General features: G+C 35.0%; 1 protein-coding gene and 2 long non-coding RNA genes across 5 annotated transcripts; 2 read left to right on the plus strand and 1 right to left on the minus strand.

Annotated features, from left to right (window-relative positions):
- The first annotated feature begins 396 nt into the window (after window positions 1-396).
- LOC118061685 (uncharacterized) lies at window positions 397-1418 on the plus strand. Its single transcript, XR_004689610.2, has 2 exons — window positions 397-749; window positions 968-1418. It is a non-coding gene; the product is annotated as an uncharacterized lncRNA (long non-coding RNA).
- A 3189-nt stretch (window positions 1419-4607) lies between these two features.
- On the minus strand, window positions 4608-5365 carry LOC118061684 (uncharacterized). Its single transcript, XR_004689609.2, has 2 exons — window positions 4987-5365; window positions 4608-4897 (listed from the first exon to the last, which is right to left on the minus strand). It is a non-coding gene; the product is annotated as an uncharacterized lncRNA (long non-coding RNA).
- A 2565-nt stretch (window positions 5366-7930) lies between these two features.
- LOC118061683 (uncharacterized) lies at window positions 7931-17024 on the plus strand. 3 transcript variants are annotated; one of them, XM_035075209.2, is made up of 9 exons: window positions 7931-8064; window positions 8217-11027; window positions 11546-11687; window positions 11809-11891; window positions 12777-13015; window positions 13847-13933; window positions 14806-14905; window positions 15071-15287; window positions 15386-17024. In XM_035075209.2, the coding sequence occupies exons 2-9, from the start codon at window positions 8379-8381 to the stop codon at window positions 16618-16620; spliced, it is 4752 nt and encodes a 1583-aa protein (XP_034931100.1). In that variant the 5' UTR covers window positions 7931-8064; window positions 8217-8378; the 3' UTR covers window positions 16621-17024. The 3 variants fall into 3 exon arrangements, with proteins under 3 accessions (XP_034931100.1, XP_034931104.1, XP_034931101.1); XM_035075213.2 differs by having other exon boundaries at window positions 11549-11687; XM_035075210.2 differs by having other exon boundaries at window positions 7957-8064; window positions 8253-11027.
- Window positions 17025-18446: the final 1422 nt, after the last annotated feature.

Genomic DNA, 18446 nt, shown 5'->3' on the forward strand with positions numbered 1-18446 from the left:
TTAAAAGAAAAAAAAAAATAATTAATATTTTTAAAAATAATTTTGAAATAAGCTACGAGAGTAAAGACTAGAATCTGCGAGGGACCGTCATGCTGAAGCTAATTAGCCATCTTGGCGTGCAGGACAACTTTCTTACCAAAAGGAGCAAAGAAATATGTAAAAATAACAAAACTTGTAAAGACCAACATTTTTGGGAAAGCCTGCAGCTAGTTCATTCGACACCCAAGAGGTGGACTTCAGAGGGGAAGGAAGATATCGCACAAGTGGTTTGGACGTTAAGTGATAAAATGGTAAATAAAAATATGAACTTTGGCTTGAGAAACAAGTTAAATAAGCTCTTGATCAGGACAAGATATTGGCATTAGGCACTAAACTTCTTCAGTATTTGTAATTTAGTTAGTGTGAAAACAGGATTATGTAAAAGCTAATTAGGATAATTCTGCACCTTTGGGGTTAAGCTCCTTCCACAAGAGATAAAAGGAGTGACAGAGACACAGCACCAAGGAGGACATGTTTTATTGCAGCCTTGTCATGAAAGGGAATTTTAATAAAAAAACCAAAACAACAGTGATATACAAACCCCCTCTGTCTAAGCAAACCCCTGCGTTTTTTAACCCCTCTCTATTTCTTTCCAACCTTTTACCTACCATTAACAAAACCCAACTTCTTCCTCCAAATGGGGTGGCTTCGGTCCTTCGTCTCCCCATTGAAGAAGTTCTGGGATCGTCTTCACTCCAGCCACAGAAAGCGTAATTCCCTGTGCCATATATACGATTATCTTTTCATTAATGTGTCGTTTACCATCTCCGCAGCTTGGTTCTGAGATTCCAAATCTTTCTCTCTTTGCTAGCTAACCTTTTGTTTCTGATTGCACAAACGTAGTCGCATTGAAGGCTTTTACGTCTTCTACTTTATATATCGGGGGACCAAATCGCTGACGGCAGATTATTGACCTTTTTATTTACAGGTACAGGGATATACATTCTGTACAAGGATGTGAAGTCTTGCCCGTGTGAAGACGTGCATGTCCTATGGTCAATACTGGTCGAATCACATCCAGCCGCTGCTTCTTTGCAATCAAAATAATTACGAAGACTTTTCTTTTCTGTAGAGTGTAGAAGGATGTTTGCTGCAATATGAATCCAACTAGCTCAGTCTGGCTAGATGCGATGCTCAGGAATGTGAATTAAGTACAAGAAGATGGACCTGCCGGCTGCCGCTTCTCACGGTGGATATACAGGCCGAGGCAGTATTTATAGCTGTTCTGCTACCAGCATACGAAGTCCTCTGGTTTGCCGATATATATGTTGTATATAGTTTGATCATAATGTGCTTTGTGTACATACTTATGCACTACATTATGCTCATATATTCTATGTTTTTCCTTCTTGTATAAAGCACACCAGTTTCGTTTTCCCGCTCTATATCCAGAATACAATCAAAGGAAACCACCTCTCTGGTTTTCCCAGAAATCATGGCTGGGTATCTCTGAATCATCTATCTTGTAAGAAAAGAAGGAAAAGGAATTGGGCATCTATGATATACTTTCTCTTTTTTAAACTAGTCTAATCCATGCTTCCTTTCGGATCAACCCCTTTAACCACCGGAGCTTTTTGCTTGCTGCTGTCAGCATCGCAGCGGAGCAGGCCACACGTTCTTTTATACAAGATTTAAAACAATCTGCTTTCATGTCCAGATCGTGTATTATATGTATAATTTAGTATTCTATGTAACTACCAGCTTAGAATTCAACTAACCTCCAATTATAAATAATTTAGAGTTGGCCATCAAAATTGAGCCTTCGACTAGTGGATTTTAAGATTTTCAATTATTTGAATGAGTGCGTGGATCAATGCTCATCCGGCGAAAGGAGGGTAAATATTATGTTTTAAAGTATTTTTTATTTAAAAATATATTAAAATATTTTATTTATTTTTTATATTTTATTTTTAATATTAAGACATTAAAATTTTAAACAAATACTGAAAAAACACTATTTAAAGAGAAGGTGCATAGAAGGCCTATGGGAGCCTATCCAGTACTTAATTCTTTATTTTTTATTTGTTTCATTTAGGGTGTGTTTGGTATTGCGGTTGCTGTTGTGGTTGTGGTTTTAAAAAAGTAGTTTTATAAAAAGTATTTTAGTTGAGGTTGGGTTGAAAAAATAGGTGTTTGGTTAAAACTGTGGTTTGAAATTGAGGTTGAACAAAAAGTAGTTTAATGTGTTTGGTTAAAAAAATGCTTTTCAAATTGAGTTATAAAATAATTAATATATATATATACTAATATTAATGATTTTAATTTAAATATTGTAGATTTAACTACTGTTATTATATCATGAAATAAATAATATTAATATCAAATATTTTTTATTATTTCATTAAACTATATGTAATGTCATTACATACGAAATTTATCAAATAAGGACTATATTTTTCATGGTTTCTTAAGCGCGCAACAACAAAAACTGATTTTTTAATTTATATAGTGTTATTAAATAATAAAAATTGTGATATATTTATTATTGGAATTGCGATCAAATTCCATAAATACTATGTCATCATGCGATATATTTCTAATTTATGTAGTGTTATTAAATAATATTAAATACTAGTTTTTCGAGTAAAACATATTTTTTTAAAAAAAATTACAATTTCATTACGTACAAAAGTTATGCGACAACTACAGTTTCCATGATTTTTTGAGCGTGCAATAAAATTAGGTAAAATATTATCATAAATAAAATTGAGATTATAGTACGAATAAATTTAATTCATTTTAAACTAATTTTTTTAAAAAAACAAAAAAAATATATTGTTTACGATTAACTGAACTGGTTTTTTGGAGGAAAAAATAAACTTTGCTCACTGATTTTTTAAAAATAAATAAATAAATAAATTTTTTATACTGATTTAAAAAAAAAAAAAATGGTGACAGTGGAGCCATGCTCCACTGTTAGAAGAAAACGTCTTCTAACAGGGAGCCATGCTCCACTGTTCAGAAGAAAATGGATGAACAGTATGCTCTACTGTTCATCCATTTTTCCATTTCAAGAAGCAGCCGAGAGCTGCTTCTTGAGACCTGTGGTTGCACCACAGTTAATGGTGGGGTCCACTATTAAAAAACTGTGGTGCAAAGGTTACCAAACAGAAAAAATTGTGGCTGCGGGTGAACCTCACCCGCAGCCACAATACCAAACACCCACTTAAATTCAAACTTGCGGTAGCAATTATCATGTGGCTAACTGATGCTTCTGTAGAATAGGTGCGGTAGCAATTATAGTTTATCTAATGAGTTTTATATTGTACAAAATTGAATTGTTTTTTCATAATTTTTTTTTGTTTGTTTTTGTATTTTGAAAGTGCTTTTAAAAAAAATTAATTTTTTTTACTTTAAATTAATTTTTTTTTATTTTTTTAAATTATTTTGATATAAGAATGTTAAATTAATTTTAAAAAATTAAAAAATATTATTTTAATATAAAAATATTTTAAAAAATCTCTAAATTCCAACGTAACTGTGGTGGCGAGCCTAGAACTACAAACCCTAACTTAGGGGGTTCATGTTTGATGGGCTTGAGAGTTATGGGACCCATGGTCATAAGCTTGATAACGAAAGTGATAAGAGACCATCACGGCTTGTAGCCAAGGGTCTTTTTATGACGAGCTCGAAAGGAGGCTACTTGTCCAAATTCAAGGGACTCGGCTCGCCTTCTTGGAATTTAACTAAGCCCGATAAGTTGGGCTTAGGATTTATATGCTCGGGTCCAGCACACCATATTTTTCTTTTTCTTCCCAAGTTGCTTGGTTCCAAGCAACTTAAATATTTTTCTGTCCTTCGTTTTTTTTTTCTTTTCAGTTTTGGATTTTTTACTAATTTAAATATATTTTTTACTAGCAACCTAGAGAATATATCTCCTGGCCAACCCTAGCAACCTTTCTTGCACTGGACATCCAACTCTAACACGCGTCGGACGAGAATGATCACCCTGGCAATATGAAGCCAATTCTATCAGAAACACCCTGACTAGCCACCGTATGGTTCTTCACGTGTCATAAGTATTCAATGGGTGTTAATTATCCATGCATCGGTTCGTGGTTTCCATGTTCTTGACAACTTCCTTTATCTTTTTTTTTTTTTTTTTTAATTTATTTAGCCTTTAAACTCAGAACGTTGTAGAAAAAACTAAAGATAGCTCTCGACCAAGTCATTACTTCTACATCATAAAAAAAAAAAAAAAAACCTATATTTTACTAATTTCACGCCCATATGCACCTCACTTCCTTCACCAGAAGTTGATTGAAATATATTAAAGCCTACAAGAATGACGACATACCTTTAAAGCATGGCCAGTACTCTTGCGTAAAATTTATTTACCAACACCAGAGTTCACATCTAACAGTACTATCTTTTTCCTGTTAGAAATCTTCTTGCAAATGGCACATTGAGACCTCGTGATATAATAATTTTTGAGACCAAGTCACTTTGATTGGGAAAGCTGGCCCTCCTTCAATATCCAAATTGAAGAACTCTTGTCTAACCCAAAAAAGAATAAGACTAGCAAAGCTAGAATTCCCTGAGAAACTAGAGGAAAAGCAGTAACAACAAGATGCAAATCTTACACTTCTTGTTTCTCCATTAGTAAAAATATTAGCCAACCAGTTTACAAGCTCTAGTTCCCGTTTTTAACATCCATTTTAATTTCAATTCTTTGTTTACATAGTAAAGAAAAAAAAAAGCATTGAAATTTAAATAGCGAATTAGCCCTCGATTTCCACTTTCAGAGCTTCAACTTTGATAAAAACTACTACTCTTTTTTAAAATATCACACGCAGAACTTCGAATCACTTCACTTTCCTTTCCTTCCTCTAGTGGTTTCTTGAGAACCAAACAAATTCTTTCAATTTCATGCAAGAAGATTAACAGATTGATAAACCTAAAAAGAAATTAAGCGAAGAAAAAAAACAAGAAGGGGTGATTAATTACCTCCAACGTCAAGAGGTCGACGTACCAATTAAGACCAACATCCAACCACCGCCGAAGCTTTCATAACAAACCCTTTGCCTCTTCATCACTGTTATCGCGCAGTTGTTATAATACTTCATCTCTTTTTTCTGTCTGCTTTGATGTCTTCAGTTTTTGCAAGGTTTAAAGCAGCTGGGGGTTTCTCTTTCCTTCTCTCTGCGAGCAAACCCCGTGCCAAGCCTTCTCTCGCGCCACCAGCCTGGCGGCTAATTGAGAAATGTTGCAGTACTCGCTGTATATAGCGAGTACTTTTCATTTTGCTAGAATAGTTAGCTAGCTGAAGAACAACAATAGTGTGCTTTTTAATCACTTCCATCAACTATTATAGCTAAGGACTTGGTTTAGCTTGAATGGTTGTGGATGCTCGAGCAACTGTATTATGTTAAGTCTTTTCATGAGTTAATATGAGGCCATAATTGTCTTTTAGCAGAACTTTAAACCTCCAGCAATACAAATGTGACCGTTGCTTGGTGGGCACAAATACGAGGGTTTATTTTATAATTACACTATTTTTTTTAATCTCGAGTCCTGACAAAATTTGTTTTCGTATTTTAAAATATTTTAAAAAAAAAATTAATCCTTTTATCCAATTTTTTATTTTTTTTAAAATATTAATATTAAAAATAAATTTAAAAAATATTATTTCAATTTATCTTGTATCGATTCCTTTGCACAATAGATTTTTATAGCTTCCAAAATTAAAAGATTAAAATATATTTTTTTTATACGAGGATGAGAATTATAAAGTCTTTATTAATAATTGGAGCAGGATTTTAATGCAATCAAAAATTAATTTACGTACGTCCACAAAATTCTTGACCACGATATTTATTTTTATATATGAACATACTGGTTTAAACTATAATTTACCTGTTTAAAATTTAATTTTAGTATTTTAAAGTCTGGACTAAAAATGTCCTGACTATTTATATTCAACAAAAGACTAAAAAATAATATTCTCAAATTATTTTTCGATTGTCACCTCGCGATTTGCAACTTGGATAAGAAGCTACTATTGACCTTTATTTTTTAATTTTACATGACACATTTCAATTTTATTAAGTATAGAATAGTATAGAATAAATTGCTATTTCCAAAACTAAGTGGCTGTGAAAATTAGATTAAACAACACATGCAACAAGCAATAATGGTGAAATAAAAATCTTAGGGGTAATTTAAATAATCAGATTTTAAATTTGATTTTTAATAATAACGAGTTCGATTCCTTTTAATTTCACTGAAGTTTTATATAGTTGTTAATTTTAGAGTTCGTAAAATTAATCAAGATATGCACAAACTAGTCTAAACACTCGTATTAATAAAAAAAAATAATGGTGAAATAATGTCTTTTATGCCACTTAAAAACATTAAATTAGACTTTAAGATCTTTCATGAACAGGGTTATTTTTAAAGGTCATGCAGATAAAAAAGAAGAAGTCCAAGGTTACCATAAAATCAGCCATATTTTATTCATGAAAGATTTCATTTCTCTATAACCATTAGATAATATAAATGTTCAACAAATCACAATACATAATTACCAGTCCCTTGTTTAATTAATGACAGATAGAACAGTAAATTCGATAATAAAATAAATAAGAAGGGTGCTCGTCAAATATAAAACCATATGTATTGGATATGATTTTATTAAATGAAAATAAAAAAAGGAACAAAAAGTAAGAAGAGAGATAAATATACATGGTTGATCTTCATTGATAGCACTGTTAGGATTTTTCTTTCTAGAAAGACGAAATTAGGAAAATATCAGCATTCATGTAGAAGAGTTAAATATCTATTAAATCTTGAAAACATGATAAGAGAGGTAAAAACACTCTCATCTGCTAGAAAATCATCATAGGATTGTTAGAATTCTTTCTTTTTTAGAAAAATAAATCTAGAAAAATCTCAAGATTCAAGTAAAATGGAGGAAAAAGTAAGAAGAGAGATAAAAACATTTTAATATCTGTTTGATTTTTTTTCTCTATAGAAAGACAAAGCTGAAAAGAGTTACAGGTGTTTGATATTGTGGTATAAAATATTTTTAAAATAATTTTTATTTTAATATATAATAAAATATTTTTTATATTAATACATTAAAAAAATTATTTTAATGATTTTTTTTAAATGAGGCACGCTGTTGCATTGTACTCAATAGTATAAATTTTAGATTAAGTTAATTTTTTTATGAGTGATAGATTTTATTTTTTCTCCACCACTTGTATTTATCTATTTTTTTTAGAGTAAATTTTAGACAATAACTAATATAATATCAATGCTTACTCCTATTTACTATAAAGTGTTTGTTTAGGTATGTGATTCAATATGTTTTTATGAAATTTTAATTCTTTTTAAAATAAATTTTTTATATATTTTTTTTTATTTTGATATGCTAATGTTAAAAATAAATTTTAAAATAAAAAAATTTTATTTTAATTTATTTTCAAACAAAATATAATTTTAAAAATAATCAATCATACATTCTTAAACACCGTAAAATTTTATATTTTCCATGCATACAAAAAAGTCCTAGATCATCATAAATTAACATAGAGATTGATCATCAAACTCTATCGATAAAAGATTTCATATCCTTATTAATTCTAGATAAATCCAGTCTAAATCTTCTAAATCTTAAGATATAAATGCTCGGGTGGATTTAAAAAAAAAAAAAATGCAAAGCAAGAGAGAAGTTGAGTAGACGAAGTTAATGTCGTCAAACCATTTATGAATGCGTCACCTTCAAAAATTGGTTGGAATTATTTCTTTTCAAGGGCGCATATGTTTGATGGAGGGAAAATGAAAACCATAGTCCATACAAAATGACTATCCTGCCCATGCCTTAATGTTTTATGGGACGGCGAAACCATGCTCGATGTTATGTTAATTAACGTAAAACCCCCCAAAACTCAAAAGGACCCGATAATAAAATGGCCGAGTGACCGATCCTTCTCTCTTAAAACCCCCTGGCTTTCTCTTTTCTCTATCTAAACCCAATCCCGGCACAACAACCTCCGACTCGCGAAGTCCTTGCCTGGTCAGGTCCGTGCTCTCACACGACTCCGTGGCATCCTATAATCTTGTCTCGTTTACCGCATTATTAAGTTTTTTTTTTTTGTTCTCTCCCTCACCACTCTCTTTTTTTTTTTGGCAGATTATTCGTACATATTTTAATTTATTTTCTTGAATGTCAGGTTTTGATCAAAGGTTTTTTTAAAAATCTTTCGTAGATCCAGCTCGCGGTTCTTTGAGCATCGAATTACTTTAATAGCTGAGTAAGATCAATGGAGGTTATTTACTTGTGAGTTTTATTGAGGAAAAAAGGTGAATTTTTAGGGATCTTTTTTTGACAGAGGATGAGAGAAGGGTTGAGATCTAGTGTCAATTTATTGGCGAAAATGGAGAAAAATGAGGTTTCTCCGAGCAAGGAAATGGTTACTGAGAAAGTTGGTGGTTTGAAACAAGGAGATTGTGAATTCACTGACGAGGAGAACCCGAAATTGAATCAAGAAGAGGCGTTAAAAGAAGAAATGGAAGTGGATCAGAGAGATAGGCTTAAAATCGAAGAATGTGAAGGAGGGAATGATTTGAGGGAGTGTAATGCTGCTGAGGGTTGTACGAATAGAAGGAAAAGAAGTATGGTTGATGGTGAGGGAGAGATTGAGGATGGTGGTGTTGAAAAGAAGAAGGTAAAGGAGGGTGAGGATGGTGAAAAGGTGGTTGTCGTCAGGGTTCTGCGGTCAAGGTCTGTGACAAAAACTAATAGTAGGAAGGAGGTTGATAGAGGGCAGCAGACCGGAGGGAGTGATGGCTCTGAGAAGAAAAGGGTTGAGGTAAAAATAGAAGAGAGGGATCATTCTGATGGCGAAGACAGTGGGAAATTAGATAATGAGGCCAGGGATAAATCAAAGCAAAATCATGGTAGCTCGCCCAAGGACCAGAAGAGTGACAGGACTGAGAAGAGATTGGCTGAGGTGAAAAAGAAAGATAGTGATCATTCTGATGGTGAAGACCCTGACCAGTCAGATAACGAGGCAGGGAGAATGTCAAAGCACAAGCGTGGGAGGCCCCCCAAGGCTCAGAAGAGTGATGGGCCTGAGAAGAAAAGGACTGAGGTGGTAAATGAAGAAAGTCATCAATCTGCTGGTACAGAGATTGAACAGGCAGATAATGAGGCAAGGGAAAAGTTAAAGCCCAGGTGCGGGTCACCCCCCAAGGTTCAGAAGAATGATCTATCTGAGAAGAAAAGGGTTGAGGTGAAAAGGGAAGAGAGTGATCAATCTGTTGGCGAAGAGAGTGATCGAGCACATAGTGGGGCAAGGAAAAGATTAAAGCATAAACATGGAATGTGCCACAAGGGGCAGAAGAGTGATGGATCCGAGAAGAAAAGAGTCAAGGTGGGTAAAGAAGGCAGCCATCAATCTGCTGGTGAAGTGAGTGAATTGTCAGGTAATGAGATGAGTGAAAAATTAAAGCCTAAGCGTGGGAGACCCCCCAAGGCTAAGGAGAGTGATGAGTCTGGGAAGAAAAGTATTGAGGTGGTTGATGGTGACCGTGCAGAATCTTCTGGTCAAGAGGGTGATGAATCATATGGTAAAGTGGGGAAGAAGCGGAAGCCTAAGCGTGGGAGACCCCCCAAGGCTAAGGAGAGCAATGAGTCTGGGAAGAAAAGTATTGAGGTGGTTGATGGTGACCCTGCAGAATCTTCTGGTCCAGAGAGTGATGAATCATATGGTAAAGTGGGGAAGAAGCGGAAGCCTAAGCGTGGGAGACCCAGCAAGTTGAACAAGGGTGTAAAGGTGGGTGGGCTGAGGAAAAGACAGGGGGGGGAAATGACAAGACATAATAAGAACCACAATGTGGGAGCTAGAATTGCATTATCTGGAAAGAAACTTGGGAAAAAATCTAATGCAACAAAGTTAACCACAGCTAGGCAGAACAAATGCAGCAATGATGAAAAGGAAGAGGGGAGAAGTAAACAGAAGGCAGTAGTGAGAGAAAAAATTATAGAACTTCTTTTGGGTGCAGGCTGGACAATTGAGCGTAGGCCTAGGAATGGTAGAGAGTACTGTGATGCTGTGTATGTTAATCCTGAAGGAAGGACTCATTGGTCTGTTACCTTGGCTTACCGGGTGCTTAAGCAGCATTATGAAGGTGATGGTGGTGATTCAAATACTTGTAAGCCTGGTTTCAAGTTTACTCCTCTACCAGATGAAGAACTCAGCATACTAGCAAAAGTAATCGGCAAGGAAAGGAGTGATAAAAATAAAAAGAAAAGGAAATGGAAGCAAGTGAAGGATGGGAAAACAGGTGAAGGAGTTGCAAAACAGAAAAATAAGAAAGGAAAACTGCACAAGAGAAAACAGGATGCTGTGGCAATTCCTGGACGTAAGAAGTTGAAGGACGGTACAAAACGGAAATCTTCTCTCTGCGAACAGGATGACTGTGCGGGTATGTCAGATGACGGAACAACAGTCAGGGATCATAAGCAACTCAAAACACATAATAGAAAGCGGTGTGCTCTAATGATTCGCAACTCCAAGGAGAGTGCAGGTTCAGATGGTGGTGGCTATGTGCTTTATAATGGGAAGCGAACTGTACTCACCTGGATGATTGACATGGGCACTGTTCCACTGGATGGAAAGGTGCAGTACTTGAAACGCAGGAAGACACGAACAGTCCTGAAGGGTAAAATCACAACAGATGGTATTCAGTGTGATTGTTGTGGTGAAACTTTTGCAATCTCGGACTTCGAGGCTCATGCAGGCAGCAAATCCTGCCAGCCACTCAAAAACATATGCTTAGAGAATGGACCTTCACTCTTGCACTGCCAGCTAGAGTCATGGCATAGACAAGATGAATCTGATCGTAAAGGGTTCCATTTTGTTGATATTGATGGTCAAGATCCAAATGATGATACATGTGGGATCTGTGGAGATGGTGGAAACCTTATTTGCTGTGATAGTTGCCCATCAACATTTCATCAAAGCTGCCTCGAGATAAAGGTACGCATTTACTTTTGCATTCCTATTATTGTCGCTGTATTTAGAAGTTCACATTCTGCCCATGCACGTGTCATTATGCTATTCTTGGGTCAGTCCTGAAATCTTGCCTTCAAGGTTCTCCAGATTACTTGTAGCAAAAAATTTCTCCGGGCTATGGAATACCTCAAGGAAATAAAATCTCAAAATAGAGTTTTGTTATTAGATATTAAGAAATGAATGGTGGAAAAATTTCTGGTGAAGCTGCCTTTCCATAGTAACTTATTTGTGTAAAGCTTAAGATCATCCTTTCTGCTGCTGCTTGTAGAATTGAGCTTCATTCACTGTAAATGCTATCATATTATAGATTGTTTTCTTGCAGCAGAATTTGCCTTCTGGAATCTGGTATTGCACATATTGCCCATAGCATCTTTTTTATGAAATAAGATCAGCTTTTCTGCTGTTTCTCATAGAATTGAGTTTGGTTTTCTTTAAATGCCATCATGTCATTAATATATTGTTGTTGTTTTTTCTTGCGGCAGAAGCTCCCTTCAGGGGTCTGGAATTGCACATATTGTTCATGCAAATTTTGTGGGATGGCTGGTGGGGATGCATGTCAGATGAATGAGAATGATGCTGCTGCCCGACCTGCATTACTGACATGTTGTTTGTGTGAGGAGAAATGTATTGACTCAATCTTCTCAGTGGTTTAATGTATTTTTGTTCTTTCCTTTTCCACCATGCTAAATTGTCTGCTATTTATTGTTATTTAATTGATGTACATTTAATAGATCTTGTGCTGCAGATCACCACTCCTGTATTCCTGCTGAGGACACTATAAATGATTATCACAGCAGTCTATCCTTCTGCGGGAAGAAATGCCAAGAGGTATTATTTTAGTTACCATTGTATTGTTATAAACTATCATCTTGGATGTTCTGTTTGACTTGCAAATCAAAATTGTGTCGTTATTGGCACTACTTTGCTTTATATCTTACTCCATATTTTCAAGTGACAAGAAACCTTGGCAGCTTGTAGCATATTGCTTGATTTTATAAAACAAATTCACTGATACTCAAAACCTTTTGTGTGAACTTCATGGAAACTTGATTGCCAATGTGTGTTCTATGTCACAACTGAGTTTGAAGTTGAAGAGTTGCCTACTTTTGGAAGTTATTAAGTTATACTACAATCTCATCTCAGTTAGATCTGAGCGTGGTTGTAATTTAGTCCTAATAAGACATGAAACCATTTTTGTTTTTGCCGCAAATTTTCAGGTGTTCTGTTGGCTTGTAAACCCTGGGTTTTAAAAACCCACTTTTGATTGATGATGCAAAACTAATTGCTACCTGCAAATTCAATGTGTGAGTGGTTAGACTTTAGAGAAACACGGACATCACTCTGGGGTAATGTTAAGACCTTGATTCATGGATCACTGCTATTTTGTGTCATCCATTCTACACAATTCTATCAGTCCCTAAAATCTGCTATGGGTCAAGTCCTATGTGAAGTGGGATTTGGCAACAGGAGCCTGGAATATAAATAATTGATTTTTTGACGTAGTTGTGACCCTTGATATTTTCTATACTAGGAGATTATTAATGTACTTTATAAATACTCTGATATCAGTAGCAGTGGTTTGTTTCTCCTGAGTCCTCAATAAAGTGGAGTGCTTCTATTTAATTGGTTTAATTTAAACAGGTTTTAAGACAACTTGAAAATGAACTCTATTATGTGCATCAGAATTCACTTAAATGGTTTTGTTTCTGTCAGTTACATGATAAACTACAGGCTCTTCTTGGGGTTAAACATGAAATGGAAGAGGGCTTTGCATGGACTCTTGTTCGCCGATTTGATGTTGGCTCTGATATTACTCTCAGTGGAATGCATCGGAAAGTTGAATGCAATTCCAAGGTAGCTGTTGCGTTGCACATAATGGATGAGTGCTTTTTGCCCATGCCTGACCATAGAAGTGGGGTTAACCTGATTCGTAATATTGTATATAATTTTGGGTAAGCTCAAGTATATTCATAAGTAAGTTTGAAATTGTCATCATTAAGCTGAAAAAAACAACATTGCTGATCTTTCTTTTATTTTTCATTATCTTTTTGGTGTGTGTGTGTTGGGGGGGGGGGGGGGTTAGTTCTTTGTGGATACATCACATTTGTTGGTGTGTTCCAACTTTGGGATAGGCGTTTTATTTTGATGTTGATATTTTTAGTGGTGGAATGACAACTCACAAGCCTAGGCAAGAGGTGCCCTTTCTGTTTTTCCCGATTGATTACCACCTTTAAAGTATATTATGGAACTGGTTGAGGAATAACAGATCATAAAATGATGGGAATTGTCACTGCATGCAACTTTCTTTAATTTCCCTAGGCAAGAGGTGCCCTTTCTGTTTTTCCCGATTGATTACCACCTTTAAAGTATATTATGGAACTGGTTGAGGAATAACAGATCATAAAATGATGGGAATTGTCACTGCATGCAACTTTCTTTAATTTCCCTACCATTCTACCATGTAGTATGCAATAATTCTAATGGTGGAGAGCCTGAAAAGTAGTATCCTGTTGTGTTGTACTATGTCTATTGTGGATGTATGTGGTATTTTCTTTCATATCTTTGGCCTCTTAATACTTAGTTTACAGTTAACTTGATAGTATTTTACTTGAAAGTGTGCTTTTGAATATGAAAAGGCTGTGTTACTCTCTTTTACTTATTGTCCTCACCTTTCTTGTTATATGCTGACAAGGATTATCTACTTCACTGTAATTGCTTTTATGTCGTTGTCAAAAAATTGTTAGCAATTTGTTTTCTTAATGAGTTGCAATATTCCTTTTCAGGTCAAACTTCAATCGACTGAACTACTGTGGTTTTCTGACTGCAATTCTAGAGCGAGGGGATGAAGTAATCTCTGCTGCATCCATTAGGTATATCTCAGCCTAAATTCACCCAGTGATTGCACTGCTTTGTGATTTTTTTATCAATGGTTAGTTCTGCCAGTATGCATAACAAAATAATTGGAAATTATAATTGGAAAAGAATGCGTATGGACACAGAATCATTTCTGTTATGAATGTTTTCTGGGATTATGTACTGGAAGTTTTCTACCTGACTATTCCTTTTCCTAAGCACTGCCAATACACATGATTGGATGTGTTGTAATTTAAGACATTAGTAACCATTGAATCATTTTTTACCTTTTTCTATCATTTTGTGATTGATCAACATCTTTGTTTTGGCAGTAACATCCACTTTGGAGTCTTTTATATTGTTTCTGAGAACAAAAAAATAAAATAAAATTGGATTCTATAGAAAACACAGCAAAACTAAATTCATGTGAACTTGCCTCGTTTCTTATTTTCTACTTCTGAAGTTCCACCAGCTGCAATCATTTATTTTTTTGTCGCTTTAGTACTTGCCACCATATAGCAAGTGGATCTGGTGCCAATACAGCTGAATAGGAATAGAGTTTGCGACTCATTTTTGAACTATTGGAGTACAAATGTAGTCAGATTGTTGCTCTTAATGACTTCAGCACTTGTGCTCGTGTACCTTTTTTCCATTTTCCACAGTACTTGCATTGGTATCTTCTTGAAATGTATGTATTCCTGTTGCATCTACATTCCCATTTGTTCTCTTCCACTTTAAATTGGAATAATGCCAGTTGTGCTGAATGTTGATGCTAAATTTCTGTCTTCCTTTACTTTCTTCTAATCAACATGTCCATGCATGTGCAAGTAGCAGTTTATGACAATGTAAAAAGTCACAATCACACATTAATCAATACTTGGTGAAATAGGATCCATGGGAACCAGTTAGCAGAGATGCCATTCATTGGGACCCGCCACATGTACAGGCGCCAAGGAATGTGCCGCCGGCTTCTAAGTGCAATTGAAATTGTATGTTTGGTATCAGTTACCTTTCCTCCTTTTCTGAATTCATGTCTTAATGTCTCTTACATTTATTTTCACTAGCTTTTTGGAATTTCATTTATATAACACAATCTGTAGTCTCCCTTTTTACTGATTTTACTTTTTGTTTGTCTTTTCTGAAACTGTCTTTAGGCTCTCTGCTCTCTAAATGTCGAGAAATTGGTCATACCTGCAATCTCTGAGCTAAGGGAAACCTGGACTTCTGTTTTTGGTTTTAAACAACTTGAAGGATTGAGCAAGCAAAAAATGAGGTACATGAAAATGGTGGCATTCCCTGGCGTTGATATGTTACAAAAACCTTTGTTGAAGGATCATCAGTTTGCTGAAGCAAATACAGTTCCCACTGAAGGTATCTGCCATTTTAAATCTTTAATTGATATTAACATATGCAACTTTTTGGGTTTCTCATCTTGCAGATAAATTTTTTTAAACCACATATACATGCAGGTTTGACATCCTTGGAACTCAAGGAACGATTTACCATAGATGAGATATCATGTAATTCTGATGAGAAATGTTCGTCAGTGAGATTTGATTTAAAAGGTTCTAGTGAAATTAGTATACCTCATACTGGCAACATAAATGATCAAGCTGCTGCTGTTGAATCTGGTTCCCTTCCTGATTGCCTGAATGATATTTCCGACGTTAAAAGTGAAAACACTAATCTACCTGTTTGTCCCAAGGACGAAACTGTTGATCAATTGAGTATGGTTTCTATTTCTTTGTGTGATGCTAATGAACAAACTAGAGAGGTGGTTGAACATCAGAGTGCTGTTTCTGGTTCCATTGCCACCTCTGATTGTGAGAGGAAGCTGAAAGGGGATACACATATGGGCCAGAATGATGTTTCCAAGATCGAAAGCAAGCTGTTTGGCGTATCTTTTATTGGGTCTGAAGCGGCTGACTCTCAAGGGAAGTGTCAGCGTGCTTCCAGGGAGGTTACTGAGACTGTTCCTTGTGAAGTGAAAGGCGAAGATAGCAGCGATAGACAGAACCTCGATTCGCATGATGATGATTCTATTCCCACTTCAAAAATCATAGCAAGTCAACTCCAGTTCTTTGCTTTTGGGCACGAACTTAAAGTTTCAGATATCAATGCTGTTCACTACGAGTCCACTACCTGCAATATTTCCAGTGATATAGTTCAATCAACAACCACAACAGTTCCCCAGAAAGTACAAGATGCTGTTTATGGTCATTGTGGGGCATTGCCTGTCGACCAAAATATTAGCTCTTCTTGTCAGGGCAAGGGGCCTAATGCGAAGGAAATGGTTGTCCTGGCTACTGCTGATTCCAATTCTGTAGATTCTGATGTCACTGCAAAAGCAGATCTGCAATCTTGCAGAAGTAATGGATCTTGTATTGCCACAGAGCTCAAAGTGAGCCCTTGTGGAGTTGATGCGGATGGCATCCATGACCTTGAAGAAGTGTCTGACACAGTTCAAAGTGATGTGCTTTCTCCTGATGGAGGTTTAATTTCTGATGGGCCTCGGATTAAAACCAAATCTTCAGAGCACCCCAATTCTATTTCTGAGGTCGAGCCTGCTAATTTGACACAGAGCGCCTCTGAACCTTTATGCAATTCAAGCTCTGCTCCTGGTGTTGGCCTGCACTGTGCCTCTGGTGATGGTAATTCATGCGGTGCACCGGAGGTGATAATGTTGTCAAATCAGGCTAGTTGATACCGATTGGCATACTCTTTTTGGCGATAGAAAGATGGCATTTTGTGGATGGCAGCCATGGATAAATGTGATGGAGTTTTCTTGCAGAACTTGGATGTTCTCTTCACAGACCGTGTTATGCGATTTTGTCATTGATTAGGATGCCGATATAGCATTCGGATGCCTCATTTTGATGGTGATGATTGATGACAGCTTTGGCAGGTGTTCACAGACAAGGGTTGTCGTCTTAATCATATGCCCATCTAACATTATAGAGGACATCTTTTTGTACAGTTAGAGCAGTCCAAGTCTTCAGTACTTTCCAAGTCACATGTTAGATTGTATATGCAATTGAGGGTTGTGCATCTTGACCTCTCCTATGCCTAACGTAAATGAAAAAAAATCCATTGCTGAAGCTTATGAAAGAGCCTTGCTTGCTGTGATTCATGCTTAACACCCCTCCCCCACTGCGCTCTGTTGTTTTCAGGTGTTGATAAAATGGCCATGCTTAATACGCAGTCACCTGCTTGCCTTTTTCCCTGTCGAGAATGGAATTGGTTTTTCGTGGTTAAAAATAAGAGAGAGAAGAGATTTCCCCAAATATGTAAAATTATTGAATTCTATGTGAAAAGTGTCATCAGAGAAGGCATTTTTCTTCTTTAACTAAGGCAAGTTGCATCTACACGTTAACATTATTTTATAAATTTATTACTATTCCCAATGTATTTTTCTTAGATAAATCACAGCTAAACTTTTGAGAAATTTGATTAGTAAGTTATTATTATCATCAAACTTTTTGAAATAACATAAATAAACTAAATATGTTTTTTATTATTTCAAAGATTGACTTGTTATTGTGAAAATAATAATTAACAAAACTCTACGAGTTGTGATGAAATCACTACTTCTATTCATTGCTACAATAAATATATATATATATATAGGGTGTCTTGATACAACAAATTTCGATTGCTTATCAGTAATAAAGAATTGTTAGGGGTATATGCATTTTAACTTATTAGAATAATAAAATGACTGTTTTTATCTTTTATTTTTTAAAACACAGTAAAAGGATATTTTTGCCATTCGAATCATAAACAAATATGGCATGAGTATAGGGGTTCTCTTGGTTATTTTCATATTAATGCAGGGCATTTTAGTTTTTTAACACTTGATTATTGATTTCTTGATTAAAAACGTTGCTAGAGCGTGGGAGGCGCCCGCATCTTTTTAACAGCAAGTGTAGTGCCTCCTCATGGCCATCCATGGCTTTTTTCATGTTGTTGGAAGTGTTGTTACATCTTTTTTCTTTTAATGCAATGTGTACTGACAAAGAATGAATGATTAGCTGTAAGTGGTCATTTTATTTTATTTTATTTTTCTCTCTCCTTCTAAAAAGTACATCTATGATATTGCAATTTTCATTGTTATTCTCTCCTCCCCTAAAAAATAAATAAATGTGTCCTCTTTGTTTTTTATATTTCAATTTTCATTTTTATTATTTTTATTTTTAATTTTTATTCTTAGTCTTTTTATTAAAAAAAATTCATTTATTTTCAATTTAGTTATTTGATTACAATTTGTCATGTATTATGTTTTTCATTTTGTTCCTTATTCTTTTGATTTTTAATGTTTTTTCTTGGTTTTTTTTTATTAAAGTCTCATTAATTTTCAATTTCATTCAATCAAAGTTTATGATATATTTTTTTTCAATTTTTTTATTCTTCCCCTTTTGCTAAAATTGTTTTTCTTTTTAATTTAACTCTCCAATAAAAAATTCTATATTACCCTCAAATTTAATTTTTATTTCGATTTCCACCCTCGTTCTTTTAATTATAAATTTTTGT

The sequence above is a fragment of the Populus alba genome, chromosome 5 (assembly GCF_005239225.2).
Source record: "Populus alba chromosome 5, ASM523922v2, whole genome shotgun sequence".
Lineage (NCBI taxonomy): Eukaryota > Viridiplantae > Streptophyta > Magnoliopsida > Malpighiales > Salicaceae > Populus > Populus alba.